We start from the raw sequence: 24,345 nt of genomic DNA, 5'->3' as shown, positions 1-24,345 counted from the left end.
CTTTCTGCAAGATTGCTGTTGCCACAGCTGTATCTGTAGTAGAAGACTGGACCAAAGCAGTGTCTTGTAAAAGCTTGTAATGAGCTCCAGGTAGCTGCCCTATATTTTTCTATTAAAGGTATGTCTCACAAAGATGCTGTAGAGGTTGCTTGTACTCTGGTAGAATGGGCTGTCACTAGGGCATCACTTGGGATCTCAAGCAGGTGGCGAAGTATAAAAAATTTACCCCACGTTTCCTGAAATTTTACCAAATAGCATCAGCTTTGCATGCTAACTAAAACGGCAATTCTGCAGCAGATGGGGAGTGTCTTGTTTTGTGGGGTGGGGTGTGACTAAAATCCACACCTGGTATGGAGGCCATGGGGGGCAGGAGGTGGAGTTTAGGGGTTGGGGGTGTGGAATAGGATCAAGAGACTTGGCAGGGGGGAGGGAGATCCCAGCAGAGGGATGATGTTGGGGTAGACACCCAGGGGTTGGGGCATGGGTATAGAGGCTGGAGTTGAGTGAGCCAAGAAGGGTAGGGGACGAGCCTTAACAGATGTAATTCGGAGCCCCAAATTGGTGGATTTCTGTGCCATCCCCCCACTCCACGGTAGCATCCTCTGGTGGCCAGGCTGGCCCTTCATTCCAGCCAAATGCCTGGGACTAAGCCAGCCCAGCCCTGCCTCATGCTGCCTTAGGTACTACTAGGAGATGGCAGCAAAATCCTGGGAGGCACCTGCACAGGCTGTGCAGTAAAAAAGGCCTGGCAGTGGCAACACTGTTCCCCAGGCCAACTCCATAGTACCCCTTTCTCAGAACCAGCACCTTCAGAGCCAGCTCCAAGTCCTCGCATTACCCCTTCTCTATGGACAGCATGCAGGGAAACCTAGAAAGGCAGCACCACCCCTGCTGACCATCAGGAGTGGCAGCCCGAGCTCCTCTGCTGCTGCCGTTCTCTCTAGGCAGGGAAAGGAGACTTGCCTGTTCAGCACCGCCCTGCCTCTGAGACCCCAGCAGCAGCAGAACAACCAGCCTGGGGACACTATTTTACTGAATGTGTCAGGAGAGCGTGTGTGGGGGAGGGCTTTGCCCTCTCGCCTTCCGCCCTCTCCCCCCGGTGCCACCCCTGGCTCTCACGCCCTCTATGGGAGGGAGGGGGAGAATATGAGATAGTTGATAGCAAAGGATAATGCAGGCTGAAATCCATTTAGAGAGCCTCAGGGCAGATACAGCTTCACCCTCTACCTCTCTGTTATGGTAATAAAAAGTCTTGGAGTTTTTCTAATTGTTTTTGTTCTTTGCATATAAAAGGCTAGTGCCTGTCTGATGCACTCCTCACTGGAGGCTGGCAGCTTTAGAAAAAATATTGGTAAGTGGTTAGGTTGACTGATAAGAAACTCTGTAATTACTTTGGGGTGAATTTTGGGGTGAAGGCAAAGAGAGACCTTTGCTTTATGAATAGTAGTAAATGGTAGATCTGCCATGAGTGCTTCCAGTTCGCTCACCCTTCTTGTTCATGTGATAGGGCCTAGGAAGGCAACTTTCATCCTGTGATGGGACATAGAACGGGTGGCTAATAATTCAAAAAGGTTTGGTGAGCGCTGACAGAACGAGGTTGAGGGCCCACTGAAACACTGGCCTTACCAATTGTGGAAAAGATCTAGATTCCTTTAAGGACTTACTAGATGTCATAGGATGAGTGAAAACAGTGTGATCCTCAATAGGAGGAGGAACAGCACAGATTGCTGCCTGATGGACCCATGGCTAACTGAGAGAGAGAACTGACATCTTAAAGCTAAGTAGGTAATCTAGGATAGCCGGGATTCCAGCGGACTCTGGAGATAACTGGTGTTGTCATGACCAAAAGGAGAAATTTTTCCATTTGGCTTAATAACATTTTATAGTCGAATCCTTTCTGCTCTGGTTGAGGATGGATTGAACTGCTATTGAGCACGAAAGCTCTACATCTGATGTCCATCCAAATACAGTACCAGACCTTGAGTTACACTGGCACCAATTTGGGATGCCTTATTGTGCCATTGTGTTAAATCAATAGATCCAGAAATGGTCAGATGTCGATGGGTGGACAGGTCAAAATTCTCAGGAGGTCTGAGAATCAGCCGTGACTTGTCCAACTGAGCTCAATAAGGATGACCTGAGCTCTGTCATGACAGATCTTTTGCAGGACTTGTGGTATCAGAGAGATGGGATAGGAGGTCCCTCCAGGGTAACAGAAGAGAGCTGCCCTTTGAGCCTCAGCCCAGAGCATTCTGGAGCAGTAAAAGAGAAGTTTTATGTTCTCTTTTGAGGCAAACAGATCCCATGACAGTGTTTTCCCCACGGGCTGAAGATGTTGTTGAGAACAAAATTGTGAATCTCCTATTCGTGGTCTGTTGAAAAATATCTGCTGAGTATTTGCTAGGGAGTTTTACATGCCTGGTAGATATACCGCTAAGAGAGTGATGTGATGTCTGATACACCAACTCCAGACGTTGACTATCTCCACACAAAGAGGGAGGGATCTTGTTTAAGAAAATAAGAATGGTCCTACTGGTCAGACCAAAGGTCTATCTAGCTCAGTATCCTGTCTTCCGACAGTGGCCAGTGCCAGGTGCCCCAGAGGGAATGAACGGAACAGGTAATTGTCAAGTGATCCATCCCCTGTCGCTCATTCCCCGCTTCTGGCAAACAGAGGCTAGGGACACCATTCCTGCCCATCCTGGCTCATAGCCATTGATCAACCTATCCTCCATGAATTCATCTAGTTCTCTTTTGAACCCAGTTATGGTCTTGGCCTTCACAACATCCTCTGGCAAGGAGTTCCACAGGTTGACTGTGCGTTGTGTGAAGAAATACTTCCTTTTACTTGTTTTAAACCTGCTGCCTATTAATTTCATTTGGTGACCCATAGTTCGTGTTATGAGAAATGGTAAACAACACTTCCTTATCTACTTTCTCTACACCAGTCAAGATTTTATAGGACCTCAATCATATCTCCCCTTAGCCGTCTCTTTTCCAAGCTGAAAAGTCCCAGTCTTATTAATCTCTCCTCAGACGGAAGCCATTCCATAGCCTTAATCATTTCTGTTGCCCTTTTCTGAACCTTTTCCAATTCCAATATATCTTTTTTGAGATGGGGAGACCACATCTGCACACAGTATTCAAGATGTGGGCGTACCATGGATTTATGTAGAGGCAACATGATATTTTCTGTCCTATTTTCTATCCCCTTCTTAATTAGTCCCAGCATTCTGTTTGCTTTTTTGACTGCCGCGCACATTGAGTGGATGTTTTCAGAGGATGTTCCCCCTGCTTGTTTACACAGAACACAGTTGACCTGGTATCTGATATTACTTGCATGTGACAGGATCGGCTGAGCAGAAGCAATGCACTGCAGGTCCAATGGACTGCCCTTAGTTCCAGTAAGCTGATGTACATCCCAGCCTCTTGATGGGTCCAAATCCTGGTGTGGTATGATTGTTCGTAAGAGCTCCCCAACCCAATATGGAGGAATCCAACCATAGTTGCCTCTGATACATGGGTCGGGAAAGGAAATCCCATCCCAACTTTCTCCAGCTTTGTCCACCAGGTGAGAGAGACCAAAACCTTGGCTGGAACTGTTACTTTGGCACTGACATTGTCTTTTTCTGGTGAGTAGATAGATTGAAGCCAGGTCTGTAAACAGCAGAGTTGGAGCCTGGCAATTGGTGTAATGTGGATTCATAAGTCCATGTGGCCAAGGTTGGAAAGGCAAGTCCTGACAGTGGTCTGAGGTTTGAGGGTGATGTGACATTTTCCACTCCAAAGCACCCCATACTTACTGTGGTGATGTAATGATGATATGTTTTGTACAAAGTATGCCTTGTGAGGTATCATTCTCAAAGTCTTGATCTGCTAAATATGAATATCTTGTTGGATTGTATGTGCTGTCATTGTATGCAAAGCTGTAAAGTTTTGCTATGCATGTGTTACTGAAAGATGTTGTGAAGTTGGAAACACCCACAACTAGCCTTTCAGATATAACAATGAAGAAGCTAGACAGTGCTAATGGCCCATCAGCAAAGACAGTGGACCTTGGAAGAGCGTCTCCTCAGACAGCCTATGGATAATGGCTGCTATGACTCAGCAAGGCATGCGGCCAGACCACATGACACTGAACTCCATTTTGGTACCTGTAGTTTTCCACAAAGGGGAGAGTCTTGCCATATGGAGAGAGTATAAAAGATGGGGCATGACATCATTTCAGAGGCTCAATCCCCACACAAGAGAATACCTGGGAACACCTGAGGATCAAAGACTGAACTGAGGGAAGTGCTGATCCCAGGCTAAAGTGATTTCTAGTCTGTCTATGGAAGCTTGGTGGACTGCTTGTATCATCAGTCAGGGTGAGATATTGCTAATTCAAATCCTATCTAGTATATTAGGCTTAGATTGCAGTTTTGTTTATTTGCTAGGTAATCTACTTTGATCTGTTTACTATCGCTTATAATCACCTAATTAACTACAGAAAGATAGATTTTAACTTGTTTTGTTTTATCTTAACCAGTGTGTTTTTGAATGAAGTGTTTGGGAAAATCTCAGCTCAGTTAACAAAGGTGTTGTGCATATTCCTCTCCATGTCGAGGGAGGGCTGAACTGGGTAATAAATTCATACTGGTCAGGTTTTTGACCAGGGCAGGACAGTACAGCTCTGGGGTCCTTGGTGGGGAGCTGGGGGTATTAGAAAGGGTAATAATCTCTCTATTGTTGATTCATGCAGTGGCTGGCCAGAGCCTGCATGTAACTGCAGCTGGGGACGTCCCTGCCTGTGTGACTGCTGGTGGGAGTATAGGACCGGGAGCAGTCTGCAGCTTGTCACAGCAGCACAGTGTGAGAGGGAACCCAGGCTGGTAAGTCAGAGGGCTCAGTGGTACCCCAATTCCAGGTTGCACTCTGGGAGTGACTCATCATCATGATAAAAATGGGGTGCTTTGGAGTGCAGAATGTCAAAGTGATGTGTTTTATTAGATTGCTCATGATGTGGAATCTCTCAGTGGGAAGATAGGCTCTTGCTGCAGTCAAATCCAAGGTTGCCCCTATGAAGTCTAAGGTCCTCTGGGTTGCTCAGAGTAGTCTTTTTGTAGTTGATGGAAATTCCCAGGGAAGATGGAGTAGGAATGCTGTTGCTGACTAGCCTTCTGTGATGGACCTGCCTGTCAGAAGCCAGTTACTGAGATATAGAAAGACAGTAAAACTATTTCATTTAATCCAAGCTGCTACTACTGAAAGGACATTTGTGAAGACTCTGGGTGATGCAGCTAGTGTGAATGGAAGGACCCTGAATTCGAAGTGGTCCTGCCCAATGAGGAATCTAAGAAACTTTCTGTGGGAAAGGTGAATATCTGTATGAAAATGAACATCCTTCACCTTGAGGGCTGCAAACCAAGTGCCCTCTTCCAGAGAGGGGATTACTGATGCCAGTGTGACCATGAGGAATTTCCAGATGAATACATTCAGCTGGCGTAAGTCGAGAATCAGTCTCCATCCACTGCATTTTCTTTGGGACCAAGAAATATGGCAAGTAGAACCCAGTCCCCTGATACTGAGGAGGAATTGGTTCTAAAGAAGAGAGATTTCCTCATGAGAGTGGTCCCCGAGAAGGGGCCCAAAAGGTGGTTTGTGGTGGGGAGGCAAGATAAACTTGATTGCACAGCTTTGGTGGTTATGATGTTTGGTACCCACTTGCCTATAGTTATTTCTGTCCAGTTGAGAGCAAAGTGGTAAGGTGACCACCAAAGGCAGGGGGAGTAATGAGGCAGGGCATCAATGTCAACATGCAGTCCTCAATCGTATAATCTAAAGAACCCCTTGAATATTGGGTGGTGGTTGTAAAGGTAAAAGAAGCCATCTATCTGAGTCCTTTGCTTCTTACATGGAGGTTCACGTGAGCATTGATGATAGGACATCTAAGGAAGTGGTTTGGTTCTATATTGTTGCTTATGATGTTTCCTCTTTGGGGCCGGGGTGTAAATGTTCAAGGAGTGTAAGGTTGTTCCAGAGTCTTTTAGAGTGTGCAAAGATTCTCAGTCTTTGCATTAAAAAGGTTAGACTCACCAAGGAAAGGTGCTTGATGGCATTCTGGACATCCCTGGGGAACCCTGAAGATTGCAACCATAACTCCTTAAGACTACAGCTGTGGTGATGGCTCTAGAGACAGTATCAACCATGTCAACTGCCTCTTGAAGTGATGTTTTGGTCATCAGCCTGCCTTTGACAATGAGGGCTTGGAACTCGGCCCTGTCTTGCTAAGAAAGTTTGCCTTTAAACTCTGTACATTTGGCATAATTAAGGAAATCATATTTTGCATCATTGCTTGGTAGTCGGCAGCTCTGAATTAGAGACTAGCTGAAGAGAATATCTTCCGACCCAAAAGGAAGAGGCATTTAGTGACCTTATCAGTTGTGGGATTCTTGGAATACTGAGCCCTGGACTTCTCTGTTGCTGATTGCATAGGAGTTGGGAGCTGGATGGGTAAATATGGACTCAGCCCCGTTTGCTGGTACAAAATACCACTTCTCAGCTCTCTTTGGGGTAGGGCAACAAAAGACAGGTGTGTGCCACATTGATCTGGTGAATTTCAGGATGGCTTGATTAACTGGAAGGGCCACCCTTGAAAAGCCAGAGGGCTGAAAGGTGTCCAATAGATCCTGCTATGTGTCTTGAATCTCTCTGTGATGTATCTGCAGCTCAGCTGCTACCCTCTGCAACAACTCCTGGTACAGTTTGCGAACATCAGGTGGACAGTGGGATGAAGGGGCAACTGGTTCATCCAGTGAGGAGGATGACTTACTAGTCAGACCTGGCTTGATGTCTTCTTCCTCCACAAATTCTGATGGAGCCAGCTGTTACTGGCTAGGAGAGGAGGGTCTGTCTGATTCCTGCACACATCCCAGGTATCTGTTGTATGGATCCTACAAGCCCCAATAAGACAAGTAGAGATCATCCAGAGGGGGAGGAACCAATGGCATCGGGTACCAGCAGTCCCCTGGAAAATCATATTTGGAAGGAGGTGGGAGATTCCAATACCTTCTTTGATCTCCGACCAGTCTTGCTCCCCTTTTGGGGGTGGGTGGAGGAGTTTCATCAGGAGCCTCACATTCACTTGACAAGATGATAGGCACCTGTTCTACTGGCAGCACAGATGGAACCAGTGGGAGGATGTTAGTTATAGACATCATAGTGGCTGACATTCCTGCCCTCAGGGTGGTTTCCCTGGGTGCCGAGATATCTCTACAAAGAGCTGGATCTGATAGCAAGGGAGACTGTGGGCAGGGCAAAGTGAAGATACCCTCCAGCGAGGTGAAGGTCTCGGTCTTCCTTGGTTACGGTGACCAGACAGCAAATGTGAAAAATCGGGATGGGGTGGGGGGTAATAGGAACCTATATAAGAAAAAGACCCCAAAATCGGGACTGTCCCTATAAAATCGGGACATCTGGTCACCTTATCCTTGGTACCTGGGGGGGGGCTCCTGAGGAAGGTACCAGTGGATCAAAGTCATCCATAGGTCTAGTGTTTAGGGGATCCTGCATGGAAAATGTTGGATGGGATCCCAGCATTGAAATCCCAGACAGATGCATTGGATTCCACTCCTCAGGTTTGTAGGATGGATCCAAAGCCAGAACCGATAACATCAGATTCTTCTTCTTTCATGCCTTTCATTCTTGGAAAGAAGATTTAGGACTCACTGACTTTGACCGAAATGGAGAAAGATCCTCTCTCAGAGACATATCTGGACAGAAATATGACTATGTTCATGTCCCCTACTCTCGTGAGAGGGTTTGCTAGGCTTAAGAATTTTTGCTTCGACTCCGGAGCTTGTGCTAGAGGGGTACTGCTCATTATTTGAGGCTGTTGTATGGGGTGGAGATGGGGTGTCTCCCTGGCCTGAATCTGAATGGGGTTTCATAGCCTTCTCCATGAGGTGCTTCCACAGACAGAGCTCTCCTCCCTCCCGAGTTCAGAGAGGGAAAGAATGGCAGATACTGCACTTTGTGGCAATATCCCAAGGCAATAAAAGCAGCACCAGTGGTCATCTCTGATGGAGACGGAATGGGAACAGAGGAGACAGTTCTTGAACCCTGGAACTTTTGGCATAATCCCCCTTCGGAGGGAGAAGCATCCCGAAGTGAGGAATAACTGTAAATTATAAAATATTAAAATACTAACTACTAAACTATTTACAAATTGTATTATAGTTTCACAAAAAAGGAAGATTGAAATGGACATGGGATTCCAACTCAGGTCATGTGGCATTAATGAGGAACTGGAGAGACATTGATTCGCACTGCCCCTTTATGTCCTCAATTTGGAGCACAAGGAGATCTACTGCGCATGTGTGGATTCTGCTTGCTCAAATTTCTGGACTCAGGCGCATAGATACCCACATGTGGAATACACATAGGGACCATCACTTGAAGAAGAACTGTCTTTTATTTTAGATTATTTACTTTGTGGTCTGAGTCTATTATAGCAATAGATGAATGCACATCAATTTGAAATTTTTTCTTAGTAGTTAAGATAAAAAACATGCAACTTGGAAAACTGAACACCTCAAAAAGTAACTCATGCAAATGGCTTTAGAGAAAGACAGTATATACTTTCAGAACCTCTTTTAGGCTTGAGAGAGAAACAAAGTCACTCAACTATCAACTCAGCTATGAGGGACTCAAGCTAATATGTAATCAAATACTTTTTGAAAAAAATCACTTTCCTATAAAGTCAAAAATCAGTTAAGCAAAACATTAAACAGAAACAGCAGTAGCAAATATAAACAACCCATTGGTTGAGGGCAAAAAGTATATATTGTCAATACTGTTGAACACTTTAGAAAAACAGATATTAATAGAATGGACCTTTTGAACAACCATACTCATCTGTAATCAAGATAACTTTCATATTAGACAGCAGTAAGAAGAAATTAAAGAGGTAACTTTAATAAAAATAATTATTGCTTAGAATTACACATTCTGCCAAGAAATTCAACAGAACATTTATAATGTGCATAGAGTTTTTGCCAATGAAGAATAAAGCCCACATATCATCACCTATAACGAATCACCTATCATAAAGACAAAATAGAAGCACTGATGAGTGACTGGAAAACTTAAGAAAACAGCAGCTTTCAAGAAACACTGTCCGGTTAATAAAACCCAGTTTTTTAAGTGTAAATTTACTTATGTGGCTAACATTACCAATCAGTTAACTTTTCTTCATCCTTGCTGTTTCTACAATACAAAGACTAGTCAGTTTCACTTTTGTTAATAGTTTCTTATCAATTTCACTGTCATTTTCTCAAGAGTGCAGCAATATCAAGGTTGCAAACCAGAGAATACTTGTTTGCTTAAAATATTTTCTATTAATGATATTCCTATTAGTAACATTTAGTTTTGTGCCAAAATAGACTTGGCAGTGTCTGTTTAAAAGGATGCAAAGCTCCCAAACTCATTTACCTGTTCCTGACCCATTCCCCCACCTTCTGTCCAAACTCTATAACAACAGTTCCTAAAATACCTTTCAGGAATTTATACTTGGCAAACAGACAACAGGTGGTGAGCCTTGGCTCAAACTCACAGTGCTAAGGTATGCCTGTCTGTTACCTGGTTCTTCAGCTCTATCAATTTCCTGTATGTTTCATCTATCTGTTCTATTGTACACTATGTCTTGATCCCGCAAATCACTGTGTTTGGGACACTCCTGTGACTGCTTGGAGCCTTAGTAATTTTGTTGAGGGAAGGGTGGGGGGGTCTGTCTACATGAAATAAATTGCAGGATCGAAGCCCTGAATAGTAATCACTTTGGGAAAGGGACTATCTTTTTAACACAACTTTGTACAGTGCATAGCACAATGGGGCCCTAAATCCTTGTCTGGGCCTTAAGGTGCTACTGTAATAAAAACAACAATTCTTCAACTCAGTCTAGTCTTTAAAATGTATCATGCAGTTAGAATGACACAGTCCAGGGGTTTCATTTAACAACATTAATTCTGGTGCTAAATACTAGTCATCCATTGTATAGCCTTTGAAGACAACTCAAAATAAGCAGCCCTATTTGACAATACTAAGTAAAAGCCTGAAGAGAAGGAGAAATGAACACTAACTCACCCTCACTTTCATTAAAGATATTTACATATCACACTTTTAAAAAAACAAGTATTTCATATTTAAGCATGCAATTACGCCTTGAATTTATCAGCTTACATTGTTAGTACAAAACTTACTAAGTGCTTGTCTACAGAAGAAAGTTGCACCGGTTTAGCCAAAGGTAAAATTTTAAACTGATTTAGTTAAACTAGTACAAAAGATCAAGTGGACCGTCTCACTTCAGTTTAAACCAAGCTGATTTTGATTCAGTTTAAGTCAATTAGTCACTCATATCAAAATAAGAATGTCTACAAGGGGTTCACACCAGTTCAACAAAATCTATTAGTAAAAATCTATTTAAGTAAAAATGGTGAAACTTTGTTTTGACAAGGCCTAAGTACTCTCAGTGATATAAACAGAAAATTTCTCAGCAACTCATCTGAGCAGATAAATATGGATTTCAGTTGGAGCTGATTAGGTGATCTTATTTTATGTATCACATGAATATCTGGGAAAAAATACCCAGATAAATCCAAACTTAAAGGTAGTAACAAGGATTAAAAATAAAGAAGGAACTTATAACACTTACGGTAACTACTTTCACTATCGCTGGCATTAGAGGTTACATGTTCTGAAATTGCAACAGAATGGAAAAATAAGGAACACACACTAAATGACATGGGGTTCAAAAGAAAAACTGACAAACAATCAAGATGAAAGACAATACTGACACTGATTAAGGATATGAGACCCATAGATCATGCATATAAAAGATATTTCTGATAGCTCTCATTGTTTAGCTCAATATTACACAAAAAGAACTGTAGTAATAAAACATTTTTCGCATAGAAGACTATGAAAAAAATATGAATCCACGTTTCACACCCAGTCCTGCAATCCTTGTGCATTTACTTCATGAGAAATTTTTGCTATGCAAAAGCTGTAGGACTGCATCTTTAAGGTACGTTATTGACCAAACTTGTTACTAATGCAGGATGCACTCTAGAGACATGTCACTAATCTGCACAGAGTCTAGCAGCAGAAAATAATGGAGTATACACTGAGTATAGTAATTAGTTCAGTAGTAGATACTTTACCTTTTATAGTATGTTAATTAACCATTTATAATTTATCTGCAGTGCACTGCAGAATTAAGATCTACTTTGTTTTCTGTTTTGCTTTTAAGAACTTAACAGTCTTGTGCCGAGTATCAATGTGGAACTCATGCTTTTCACATAATAACCAACACATTTTATGGTGTGTTTATCTTAATAAAAATGTGTTGTGTGTTTTATCGTAATTAAAAATGACTGTTTTACCAGATTTGAAAGTTTCTATGCTATATGTTGTTTAAAAGTGAAATATACATTGCTTTCCATTTTAGAGACTTATGCACAGCAACAGTTTATTAACACAGGTGAAGGATGTATTGATGTATTAAACTGACAGTTTAGAGAATGCATAAAGGGTATATAAATCAGCATTTGATACAGATCAAAACAGCAGATGGATGTTTACATGGGTAGGTTTTTTCTATGTTCCCTTTGTTATGACTTAAAGTACAATACACATGTTTTAATAAGAATTTTCTCATTCCCTTCCCAGCTCATCTTCTCATCCTACAATGAATTACTAAGCCTGAACTTCTGATACCACAAGCTTGTTGTCATGGAGTGTATTTGTGATCTCACAAATTCAGCATGGCTCCTTCACACCAAGATCATGAAGAAAGTGGATTATGAAGGAGGGAATCCATGGTTGAAATATAAATAAGCTTTTAGTGATTTAGCAAATATTATAAAAGTAAATTATGCACAGCATGACAGATAACCTGATGAACGTTTTCAATATAGTGTCTGACCTAGAAGACTAAGTGATAACATAGTGTTTTGCAAACATGTGCTCTGAGGCCCATGTGAATATGTCTATCACCGGGACATTGTTCAGGAAGGCTATAGATGTAGCAATGGCAGGCATAGAGTGGGATCAGATCCCTGGTTGGGGTTCCTTGTTATGCAGTTGATAGCAGAGTTGGATATGAGTAGACGTCCATTTAGTCTCTGGGTTGATACTGCACATCCCTTGGAGCATTCTGTTGTGGAAATAAATAGTCTTGGAGATTTCTGGAAGGGTTTAGTTCTTTCTAAGTAAAACGCTATGGCTTGTCTGACATCGAGTCTATGTAGGATGATCTCTTGCGAGGTCCCACGTGGTTTTGGGTAAAACATGGGAAGCTGTATGGGTTGGCTTAAATGGAATTTCGGATGTGGTCGCAACGTGATCTTATCTTTAGTAAACATGGAGTAAGGGGGCTCTGCCATCACTGCATTGATTTCACTGACTTGTCTAGCTGAATGACTTGTGAGATTAGAAGTATCGGTGGGTATGCGTACATGTGTGATGTGTCCCATGAGATGAGGAAAGCATTCCCTAGTGACTTGGGTGCTTGTCCTGCCCCGGAGCAGAAAAGTGGGCATTTGTGGTTTGTTGCTGATGCAAACAGGTCTACTGATGTAAAGCCCCATTACTGGAATGTCGATTGGAGGACACTGTCATGTATTTCCCATTCGTGTTCCTTGGAGAAGTGTCTGCTTAGTGTGTGTGCTATCATATTCTGACACCCTGGGAGCTAAGATGGTTATGTTGTAGTGAATGAACCAGTTCCACAATTTCAGGGCCTCGGTGCAGAGTGAATGGGAGCGAGGTCCGCCTTGGCGATTGATATAGAACATGCATGCTATGTTGTCGGTCAGTATGCAGATTGATTCATTCTGTATGATTGGGAGGAAGAGCCTTTAACACATTGCATACTGCTCAGAGCTCCAAGAGATTGATGTGGAGCCGAGTTCCATCGCTGACCCCACTTGGCTTTGTATGGCGTGCTGGTCTAAGAGAGTGCCACAGCCTACCAGTGACATGTTGGTCATGATTATTAGTGATAGAGGATCCTGTTGAAAAGGGATCCTTGTGCAGATGTTTTCTGGTTTTGTCCACCACTTTAATGACACACTGACCTTTGAGAGTACTGTCACTCTTTTGTTTAGACTGTGTTTGCTGGCAGTATACACAGTGCTCAGCCAGCTCTGTAGGCAATGCGTATGTAATATCGTGTGTCTCACAACAAATGTTGTAGCTGCCATATGACCTAATATTTGTAGGCGGGTTCTGGCAGATGTTTGAGGGCTGCTGGTGACTGTTGCAATAGTGCCCTCCCCTGTGTGGAATCGAGGTAGGTCCCGATGAATTCCAGTTGTTGCACTGGGGTTAGTGTAGATTTCTATATATTTATCTGCAACCCTAGTGTCTGGAACAGTTCAATGGTTGTTTGTACCATGTGTGTCTCTTCTCCTTGAGTTGTACCTTTTAGTAGACAATTGTCCAGGTATGGGAAGATTATCACTCCTCTCCTTCATAAGTGGGCCACCACTACTGAGAGGGTTTTTGAAAAAACTGGAAGGGCAATGGAAAGGCCAAAAGATAGTACTCTGTATTAGTAATGGTTGACTAATCGTCTGTGAGCTGGGTGTATGATAATATGAAAATAAGCATTTTGGAGGTCGAAGGCTGAAAACCAGTCCACCCTGTCTAGTGCTGGAATAACTGTGGCCAGTTTGACCATTTTTAATCTGTGATTCTGCACAAATTTGTTGAGTTTCCAAAGATCTAAGCGGGCCTCCATCTGCCGTTTTTCTTTTTGATGAGAAAATTATGGGAGTAAAAACCCTTCCCTTAGTATTGAGTTGGAACTTGCTCCATGGCACCCAATTGTGGGACATGGTTCATTTCCTGTTGTAAAAGGTGCTCATGAGAAGGGTCCCCAAAGAAGGACGGAGAAGGCAGTAGGATAGGAGATAAGGCGAGGAAGAGGATGGTATAACCCGATTTTATAACTCCAGTACCCATTGGTCCATTGTTATTGCTGCCCAAGCATGGTAAAATTGGTGAAGGTGATGGCCAAAAGGTTGGATAGGAGTATCTGACAGCACAGTATTGTGGGGGAGAACGTTCAGACCCTCGACCAAGATTTTAAAACTGTGGCTTGGTAGTAGATGGTTGTGAGGATGAGGACTGAGTTTGAGAAGGCCTACATCTTTGTGAGAGTTGTTTATTTCTATTTTGGTCAAACTGCTGTTGTTGTGGGCGATGGAAAGAGGTGTCTCTGCCCTTTTGATATGGTGTGTTCCAGTGTCGCTTATTAGGCTTAAATAGTGCAGGGTGGCCTGAGAATTCTTCACAGTGTGAAGGACGTCATCCATTTTTGCAGAGAAGAGCTTCTCCTGATCGAAAGGGAGATCCTCCACCTTGAGTTGGAGCTCTTTTGAAATACTGGATGATTGTAACCATAAGGCCTTGCGCATTACGACAGCTGTGGCCGTCGTTCTTGCAGCAGTGTCTGCTATACCCATCGAGGCCTGTAAAGCCATTCGGGCAGTTAGCTGTCCCTCGTTCATGATGGCAGTCAACTTGGGGCATTTTTCCTCTGATAGAACCTCAAGGAATTCTTGTAGTTTACTGTAGTTGTCAAAGTTGTACTTTGCAAGAAGGGATGAGGGAGTGGACCAGAATTCGGGTTGTTTGCTGTGATCGTTGACAGCTTCCACCACTAGGGAGTTAGGTTGTGGGTGGGAGAAGAGAAAGTCCATCCCTATAGCTGGTACAAAGTACTTCCTGTCAGCTCTTTTACTTGTAGGTGGTGTGGTTGTGGGAGTCTGCCTAATATTTTTCTGCTGGCTCCATTATGGCATCGTTGATGGGGAGTGCAATTTTGGATGATATGTAGGATATGTAGCAGCTTGTGTTGGATTTCTTGCACCTCGTTAAGTGGAATGTCTTGGCTGGTGGTTACTCTTTTAAAGAGTTCCTGAAATTGTTTCAGGTCGTCTACTGTAGTTGGAGGTGGTGGCCTGATGGCTTTGTCGGGGAGGAAGATGAATTATGAGCTGGCAAAATGCCTTCCTGATCCGAGCCTTCTTCCTCTTCATATTCCATGCCTTTGGCTGCTTCCAACTTGTCCCTACTCTGGGAAGCTGGAGGAGGACAAATTTCCCCTCAGGCTGGAGTCAAGGGTCTAGTACATTGGGTCCTATATGCCGCCCAGGGATCCCGGGAGGGGGAGGGGCACTGCAGAGGGAAAGGCATCAGTGGGCGAATCCAGGGCTGCCTGTACTATTGTTGCATCTCTCGAGGTTGGCGGGACTTGGTCTTAACGGCCTCACATGGAGGTCTCCTCTCCATGGGTGAAGAGTGCTGGGAAGAGAACTGGCTCCCACATACGTCCTCTTCTTCATCGCTGGAGAGAGGCTGGGGAGCAGGTGAAGTGGTTAGCTGCTCCATTAGTTGGCCCGGAGATCCCTCGGTACTGAGCACTGGCAACCAGGATATCAAAGAAACTGCTGTCTCTTTCTGGTGTAGAAACCGTTGCAGAGCTATGTGCTTCTGTGGTGGTGCAGTTGGTGTCGATGCGGTCAGAGCCGTTCTCGGGCTGTCCATTGGTGCTGACTCCAACACTAGGGTGGTCGGTGCCATGCAGGAGGAGACTCTTGACTCCATTCCAGAGTGGCAGAGCTCGGCAGAGGTCCACAAACGGACAGTGCCAGAGGTGCCCGGAGCCTCAAAGATGCTCACTCTTCTTGAGCTCGGCACCAAGGATAGCGACCTCACTGGGGACCTTTTCTTTCTCTGACTGGCCCTATTAGGGGAGGTCGCAGCTCGATTCCTGGATTATTTGGAAGACTGAGCACTCCCATTAGCAAAGATTTTGTTCAGGGAACCATCTGCTGATGTTGATTTTTGTCCCTGAAGAGACTTTTCCATCAAAATCATCTTGAGGCGGAGATCTTGATCATTCCTTGCCCTGGCTTTAAAATTGCTGCAATGGGCATATTTTTGAGTGATATGGGTCTCCCCCAAACAATGTACACATGAGTGACTGTCTGAGATGGGTATCACCTCACAAGAAGAGTCACATTGTTTAATCCCAGCCAAGCCAGGCATTGTGGCCGTTAAAGTTTCCCAACAGGGAAAGAGTGGGAAAAACAACAATTAAAAGAAAATATCTATAATAATTTTTTTAAAAGAACAATAACTAACTAGCTGAACTAGACTTACTAGACAGCTAATCTAACTATTTCTACAGAGAAAAAATGAAGAGGCAGCACAGTCAGTGAGCTCCGTCTGCAGCCCAGGATGGTTGAGAAGGAACTGAATGAGTCGGGTTGTGTGTGCACTACATGAGGTGCCAATGGCACCACAAGACAACTACTGCACATGTGCACCCCGACCGAGCATTACTACTGAAAATCTCTGATCTGCGGCACAGGAATGCACCAACACCTAAAGTGGAGCACCCACAGGGACACTACTTGAAGAAGAAAGAGATATGAAAATCTACCTATAGTGTGTGAAAGAATTGCATCCTGCGGAGGACACAACAAACAGTATGCACCTTGGAGACACCATTTCATCAGTTTATTAGACTAACCAGTAGTGTATGCGGTGTTGTTATAGCTGAGTTGGTCCCAGGATATGAGAGAGACAAGGTGGGTGAAGTAATATCTTTTATTGGACCAACTTTTATCAGTGAGAGAAACAAGCTTTTGAGCTTACACAGAGCTCAGTGGTCAAGAAGTTGGTCCAATAAAAGATATTACCTTGCCCACCTTGTCTCTCTAATAACTAGTAGTGTGACACTATAGTAATGAGCATGAGTTGTAAAGGAGTAGGACTGCAGGGCTTAATGTCAGCCATGAGAAAAGGAGATCCAACTAGCAAAGACTGCAGCAAAAGCTTTTTGGGAACTATGATGGGTTACAAGAAATCTGGTTGGGCTGCTCTGACCCAAGAACCTCTTAATATTAACTGGCAAGGGGGTGCAGAGGGATTCAAGTATCTCCTGATTATGGTATGCACATTCGGGTTCATCGAAGAATGTCATTTGAGGTCTCAAATGAAAATTGGTGTCACACTGGTCATCAAGATCATTGAGAAAAGTATGTACATGTACTATGTAAGGAGTTATGTATATGTATTAGAAAATTATGTTCTTAAGCATGTAAGTTAAAAGCAGTTCACCAAAAGATGACAATTAGACAGATTCCTCCAGACAGGGTATAAGAAACACGTATCTCTCTGTTGGGATATAAATTAAGCATTTTAAGCTAACACAATGGATGTCCATTTACAAATGAAGTCAAATGTTTATGAAGAGATATGAATTCAACAGGGGTTTAGCTTCTTTATGAGTAAAGACAATGAACGTTGGACGTATTTCTAGAAGGCAAAGAGGGTACTGTGGCATCCTGCACCTACAAACTAAACAGACAGCGCATTTGTTTTCATAAAAGGAGGGTCTCTGCCAATCTTGGTTGAAAACAATGAACAGGACTTTGGACGAGAGAAAGTTCTTTAGATAGGAGGTTAACCAGTTAGTTAAGTTTTGTCTCTAGATAGTGGTGTTATGATTTTGTTTTATACGTAACCATTTGTTTCCAATATCCTTCTTCATTCTCACATGCATTACTGGTCTTTGATAATAAACTTATTCTTGTTTTCATTGTAAGTGTATCTAAGTGCTGTGTGTTAAGCAAAGTGCTGGTCTTGAGTTGAATCTTACAACCTGGTGTGTACTGTTCCTTTGAGAATATCAGGCCCAGTGCATGAGTGTTCAATGGATAAAGGTCTGGACCAGTGGTTCTCAAACTTTTGTACTGGTGACCCCTTTCACAGAGCAAGCTTCCGAGTGCAACCCCCCTTATAAATTAAAAACACTTTTAAAGTATTTAACACTATTATAAATGCTGGAGCTGAAGTGGGGTTTGGGGTGGAGGCTGACAGCTCGCGACCCCCAAGGTAATAACCTCACAACCCCCTGAGGGGTCACGAACCCATTTGAGAACCCCTGGTCTGGACACAGGGAATGCTCCCAGTATTCAGGGGTTGGTGTATGCATCTCACTACCTGTACAGAGAGAATGAGGTCTATGGAGGGCTGGAAGGTAGTGCCTGTGCTGCCAGAAGCTCTTCATTTCAGGAAGCAGTTCCACAGCAAGCACACACAAGACTCCTTGCATTATGTGAAGGGGTAAGTAACACTTCATTATTCACTTTTCCACATCATTCATGATTTTATAGACCTCTATCATACCCCCTCCACCTTAGTCATTTCCTAAACTGAACAGTTCCAGTTTTTCTAATCTCTTCTCATATGGAAGCTGTTTCATACTCCTAAACATTTTTGTTACTGTTCTTCGTATTTTTTCCAATTCTAATATATCTTTTTGGAGATGGGGCAACCAGAACTGCAAACAGTATTCAAAGAGTGGGCATACTATGGATTTATATAGTGGCATTATTATATTTTCTTATTCTTTTTATTTACCCCTTTCCTAATGGTCCCTAAAATTCTGGTAGCTTTTTTGACTGCTGCTGCACACAGAACTATCCACAATGACTAGAAGATCTCTTTCTTGAGTGATAACAGTTATTTTAGACCCTATCATTTTGTATGTATAGTTGGGATTATGTTTTCCAATGTGCATTAGTTTGCATTTATCAACATTGAATTTCATCTGCCATTCTGTTGACCAGTCACCCACAGTCAGCTTTGGACATAACTATCTTCAGTAATAGTATCATCTGCAAACTTTACCACCTCACTGTTTATCTCCTTTTTCAGATCATTTAAGAATAAGCCTAAGATTTAGTCACGGGCAGTGATGAGCTCCCAAAATCCTAATAACCGGTTCCCTACCGGGCCCTCGGTGGCACTTCGGCAGCAGTGGGGTGTGTGTATGTGTGTGTGTCTCTTCACTCGCTCCGGGTTTTCGGTGGCATTTTGGCGGCGGGTCCTTCACCCAGAGCGAGTGAAGACCGCCCCCAGCCACCAAAGTGCCGCCGAAGACCCAGTAGGGAACCGCGTGGTGCCTGTCTCCCCCATCCGACCCCAACCCATCAACCTCCACTGCTCCTTGTCCCCTGATCACCCCCCCTCCTGAGAACAGGAGTGAAAGTAAGTCCAGTGACTTACTAGTACACTGGGGCCAGCTCTGGCCTCCAGAAGGGGCATGGCTGAGGGAGTCAGACCCTGCCCCAGCCCACCCTGTAAGGTAAGTGCCCCCCCACCGGGGCAGCAGCAGCAGCCCGGGGCTCCAGGGGCTATTTAAAGGTCCTGGGGCTCTCCTGCTTCTACTGCCCTGGCCCTAGAGAAGTGGCGGGGCTCCCGTGGCTATTTAAAGGACCGGGGCAGCAGAGACAGCTGGAGCCCCAGGCCCTTTAAATAGCTGCGGGAGCCCATCACTACCCCTGGGCTCCGGGGGCTATTTAACGGGCCCAGGGCTCCCCTGCTTCTACTGCCCTGGCCCTTTAAATAGCAGCTGGAGCCCTGGAGTAGTGGCGGTGGGGCTTCGGCAGCTATTTAAAGGGCCAGGGCAGTAGAAGCAGCCGGAGCCCCAGACTTTTTAAATAGCCCCCAGGCCCCCGCAGTCCTACCCCAGAGCTTCAGCAGTGGGGCTCCGGTGGCAATTTAAGGGGCCTGGGACAGGACGGTCCCACAGGCCAGATGTGGCCCGCGGACTGGAGTTTGCCCACCCACTGGTCCCTTTAATAACCGGATCTACACCGGCTTCTAATTTTATCAACTGGTTCTTGCGAACTGGTGCAAACTGGCTTGAGCTCACTACTGGTCATGGGTATTTTTGATAAAAGTCATGGACAGGCTACGAGCAATAAATAAAAATTCACACCCCGTGACCTGTCCATGACTCTAACCAAAAATACCTGACTAAATCTCTACTTCTGGGGTCCTGCTGCTCTGGGGGCCCCCTGCTCCAGTGCTGGGAGTTGACCGACCAGCCGCTGCTCCTGGGGACCACTCGCCGGTCGGCCTCCGGGCGCCCCATGCTGCTGCTCCAGCTGCCTTGGGACTGCTTCTACTTGGGCGGTCCCCAGGGCACCCCCAGAACCGCTGCTCGGGCATTCTCCAGAGCCAGCCACACCAGCCGCTGTTCTGGCAGTCCCTGGAGCTAGCTGCCTAGGGCCACCCGAGCAGTGGCTGGTGTGGCTGCCCCGGAGACCGCTGCTAAGATGCTCCCCGGGGCTGCTGCTTGGGCCATCCTCGGGACCAGCCACACCCTCTGTTGCTTGGGTGGCCCTAAAGTGAGCCGCACTAGCCACTGCGGAAGTCATGGAGGTTGCAGAAAGTCACAGAATCCGTGACTTCTACGACCTCCGTGAAAGAATCACAGCCTTATTCATGAATATGTTGAACAACACTGCCGCAAGTACAAATCCTTGGGGGACTTTGCTATTTACTTCTCTCCACTCTGAAAACTGACCATTTATTCCTATCTTTTAACCAGTTAATGATCCAAGAGAGGACCTTCCCTCTTATCCCATGACTGCTTACTTTGCTTAAGAGCCTTCGGTGAAGGACCTTGTTAAAGGCTTTCTGAAAGTCCAGGTACACTATATCCACCCTTGTCCACATGTTTGTTGACCCCCTCAAAGAATTCTAATAGGTTGGTAGAATAGAAAGTTAGTACTCACCAGAATGTTTTGTCTGTGGCCTCAGAGCCTTACCAGTCCAGAAGTATGAGATAATGTGTGCGTCTTGATCACCAATATTTTAAAACTAAGCTAGTAAATTTTAACTTTACCCGCAAATTTCATCCTTTGCTGGATTATCATGCTAGTTGTGCCTGAACACTCAGACAATTATACACAGATAGGTCTACTAAAGTAATTGGTAGTTTTTAAAAACTTGCTGTAATTTAAATTACAAAACTAAATTATTCAAAACATGGCCATTACTAATCCAGCATTACTTATCTAGCATCCCCAATGCTATTATTCTTCATGTAATAACACAGACATGGCTTTGCAGGAACTGAAAGTGATACTTATTCACGACATGTGCCTAATAATAACCCCCTTACTGTATGATCAGTATTCTTATGTGAGTACCACATAAAAGTCAAAATAGATCAGATAGAACCTCCTCCCCATCTTATCTCTGTCAGAATGCATTTTCCATCACATACGAGAAAATGAAGCTATTTTTACTGCTGCTAATTTTAAAATATGTAAAGGCATTTTATTAGTAGCGGGCATTAAAATACAATAGTCTATATTAATGATTAAAAGAATTGAAGCGAATAAGCATTATTGCAGTGGTGTGGATCATAACTTTAGAATACTGTATTTAAAAAAAAATTAATGGTAAAGCCAATATAAAAATGACGTACTAGAAAAGATACATTAACTAGTTCAAAGAGAGCAGTCATTATCTGTGACAGAGTATATTTGGGTAAACTTCCAAACCAAAAATAAAATGTGGTTGTTACCTAAATTAAATGAAGTAGCAAGATCTTAAAAGATAAAACCAAAGAATGTTACAAATTAAGAAAATTCTATAAAACACTTTGAAATAATTAACCTCCTTATGTCAGCAGAGCAATACCACCAGTCTCAAAATGGATCTATAAAAATTAAGTTTACAGATGGAGGTTAAATATAACTTGGGAGTATTTTGATCACTTACTCAGGCCTTTTGATCCCATGTCGTCAGGGATCTCCTGTAGAGTAGTCCCCAGAGGGCAAGCAATAAAAAGATAATCACAAAAAAAAAAAAATAACTGTCAGTAATGTATAAAACTGGCGCTACGATAAGAGACAGTTTCAAGAACATTACAGGGAGACATAGATCTACAGAGTTTTTTTCCCCACAGTCAGCTCCTAGGATTTAAAATGGCTAGCAGCTGAAGTGTTATCAGTGATGAAAAAGGCAGAGAGAGCTTATAGTAGGCGAAGATCTGAACAATCAACTTTATTTTTATTGTAAAAATAAGATTTCTGTTTCAAAAATACTTTTTTCCAATGAAGGCAATAAAGATTTAAAAGAAACACCCTTAAAATTAGGACAGTATTAAAATTAAAGATTAAAATAGAACAAATTTCAAAGAACCAGTCTAAAGTGACCGGTTATAGTTCATTTATAATCTGAGTAACAGTTTTACAGCAGTGCACTCTCTATGAAGTTATTGATAAGATACAATTAACAGAGTAACAGAACTTAGTTATCACCTCCAGTTACACACATAATCGTCATCCCACAGTCCCATCCAGTTCATGATGAACCAGGCTGTTCTTGGATTCCAAGAACGGTTAGGATGTACTGTAACAGCACATGAATCAACGTATTGATTTCAAAGGCTGTTTTGTCATTTACATTGTTTGAGTTCCATTAACCTGTTGCAGCTCTTGAAACTGTCTCCAAGGTAACACCCTACTGGAAGCTAGCAGGCCCTTTGGTGTGTGTGTGTGTTTTTTCTCTCCATTGGATTCCACGTACTTACGGTCAATATCACTGGTTTCTTGCTCACTCTGGTCCTTGTTCTTGTAGAAGGGAAATTTTCGGGAAAAGAGGTTCTTTTTACGCTTGTCATTGAATGACTGCTGAAGAAGAGAAGGAGGGGCAAAACAAAGGATGTCTAATGTCTGTGTGTACAAAGGCCCAGCCCCAGCAGCTTTGTGGAAGCTGACTCCTATAACCACGTGATGCAGTTTATATTTTAATTTAACATCATCACCCCACCACATCAGAAATAGAGTGGGCTTCTAATTATGCTGAAACCCTCCATATTTTGCATGTTAACTACTGAAAGAATTGGAAAGCTGGTATCCATGGTTTTATCATCTGTGGCCTTATGCTTCATAATTCAGATTCTTTGTGAAGAGAAAAATGTGAGAGCCAGTAGGCTGCTAAAGCCATCAAAAGTAAAACTCATTTGATAAACAGAATGGAGGAAGTCACAGATATTAGCTAGTACAGGGGTAACCAGATATTCACAGCATTATCTGGTTGTAAAGGAACAACTATATATTTGAATGACAGCCAATGTATATGAAAGCAAAATAATTAAATGCTGATACTACTTCCAGGAAAAAAAGAGTGATGAAAATAACAATTTTACAAAAACGTTTTGTCCGCTTAAGACATTCATCATTTAAAAAAAAAAAATCTCTGTGTTTTCCTTGATTCTTTTGCATCAGCAATTCCTCACAAATTCATGGCAAGAAATGAACATTGCAGTGGGAAAGTCCACATCCCAGTGCCAAGGTCCATTCTTAACACTTACTTGTTTCATTTGTTCAGATTGTTAATTTTTCTTCAGCATTGTGGGGATGGGGCATAGAGGTGGAACTGACATTTTAGAAGTCAGATATTGCAAAGCTCAGGATGGTATTCAGCAAGAATTAGGATTTCCTGTATTGATGTTGCTGAAGGATTTGTACAGCTCAGATGCTTTATCCTGATTTAGTGAGGATTCTTTTTAATCACATTTTTTTTCCATTTGAGCTCAAGCTATTATTACAATCCTAGGCTACTTTACAAATAAGATGAAGATACATCTTTATGTACATTGTATGTGGAAGATGGCAACATAGATTTAACTAAAATTGGTGATGTCTACTGCTGAAAATATGATGGAAGCCTCCCATCCTTACAGCGTAGTTCTATTCTGGAAAGTGACTATATTAAAATGGAACCTTCCTACTGTGCACAACTGCTCCCTGTATCATTAAGTGACTTGTTTAATAAGCAGTCAGTCAGTGTGCTTCATCTGGTCTGCAGAACTTCTGTTACTGGTGATGATGTGAAAGGAGTGGCTGAGTTTGCAGAGTTTATTTCTAAATTAAAAACATGTGATATGGAAGAATGGAATGTTCCAGAAGAATGGAGCAACACAACGCCATTTCTACAGAGCCATTTTTCAAAGTAAATTCTTCAAAAGTAAGTACTGGTTTTCATTCATGCTATAAGGATTCTATTAATAGTTATTTCTAGAATCTAAAGCATAACTGCAATATGCTTTGTCCATCATATTTTATCCAGTTTGATCATACCCTCCCTTAATCACAATATGATCCAGATGAAGGTAAGCCTTATTGGAAGAAACATGTACAAGGTGTTTTTTTCTTCTCTACCACTACTCCATGTGGAAGGAGATATAGCAGCAATTAGGGGATCAGGCAGTGTTGTGCTTTGACTTGCTGTGCTCTTTTTTCAGGGCTAGTGCACAACCAGCACAATGATAAGCTTGGCATTTATTCAGTGAATGCCTGCAGCGTATCATGTAGTTTGCACTCTACTACAATGTTCACAGCCTTTCCGGCCATCTGCTTTAACACAGACTTGTTTAGCAATGTCAGATGCTGGAGGATGAACTGATGTCATCACTGCCGTTGA

At 43.2% G+C, this 24,345-nt stretch overlaps 1 protein-coding gene across 8 annotated transcripts in view; it reads right to left on the bottom strand.

Moving 5' to 3' along the window:
- Window positions 1-24,345, bottom strand: part of DLG1 (discs large MAGUK scaffold protein 1) — a 740,792-nt gene that overhangs the window by 8,753 nt on the left and 707,694 nt on the right. For 3 of the 8 annotated variants that reach the window (XM_045030010.1, XM_045030011.1, XM_045030021.1), the window contains 2 exons: window positions 22,451-22,550; window positions 10,691-10,732 (listed from right to left, as the gene is read on the bottom strand). In XM_045030010.1, coding sequence (XP_044885945.1) covers window positions 10,691-10,732; window positions 22,451-22,550 — 142 coding nt within the window. Of the gene's footprint in view, window positions 1-10,690; window positions 10,733-21,636; window positions 21,671-22,450; window positions 22,551-24,345 lie in introns of all 8 variants that reach the window. The other 5 variants (XM_045030012.1, XM_045030013.1, XM_045030018.1 and 2 more) reach the window with 3 other exon arrangements.

This window comes from Mauremys mutica, chromosome 9 (genome assembly GCF_020497125.1).
Source record: "Mauremys mutica isolate MM-2020 ecotype Southern chromosome 9, ASM2049712v1, whole genome shotgun sequence".
NCBI classification, from domain to species: domain Eukaryota; kingdom Metazoa; phylum Chordata; order Testudines; family Geoemydidae; genus Mauremys; species Mauremys mutica.
Note: the sequence above shows the minus strand (reverse complement) of the source record. Positions and strands in the feature narration are given on the sequence as shown.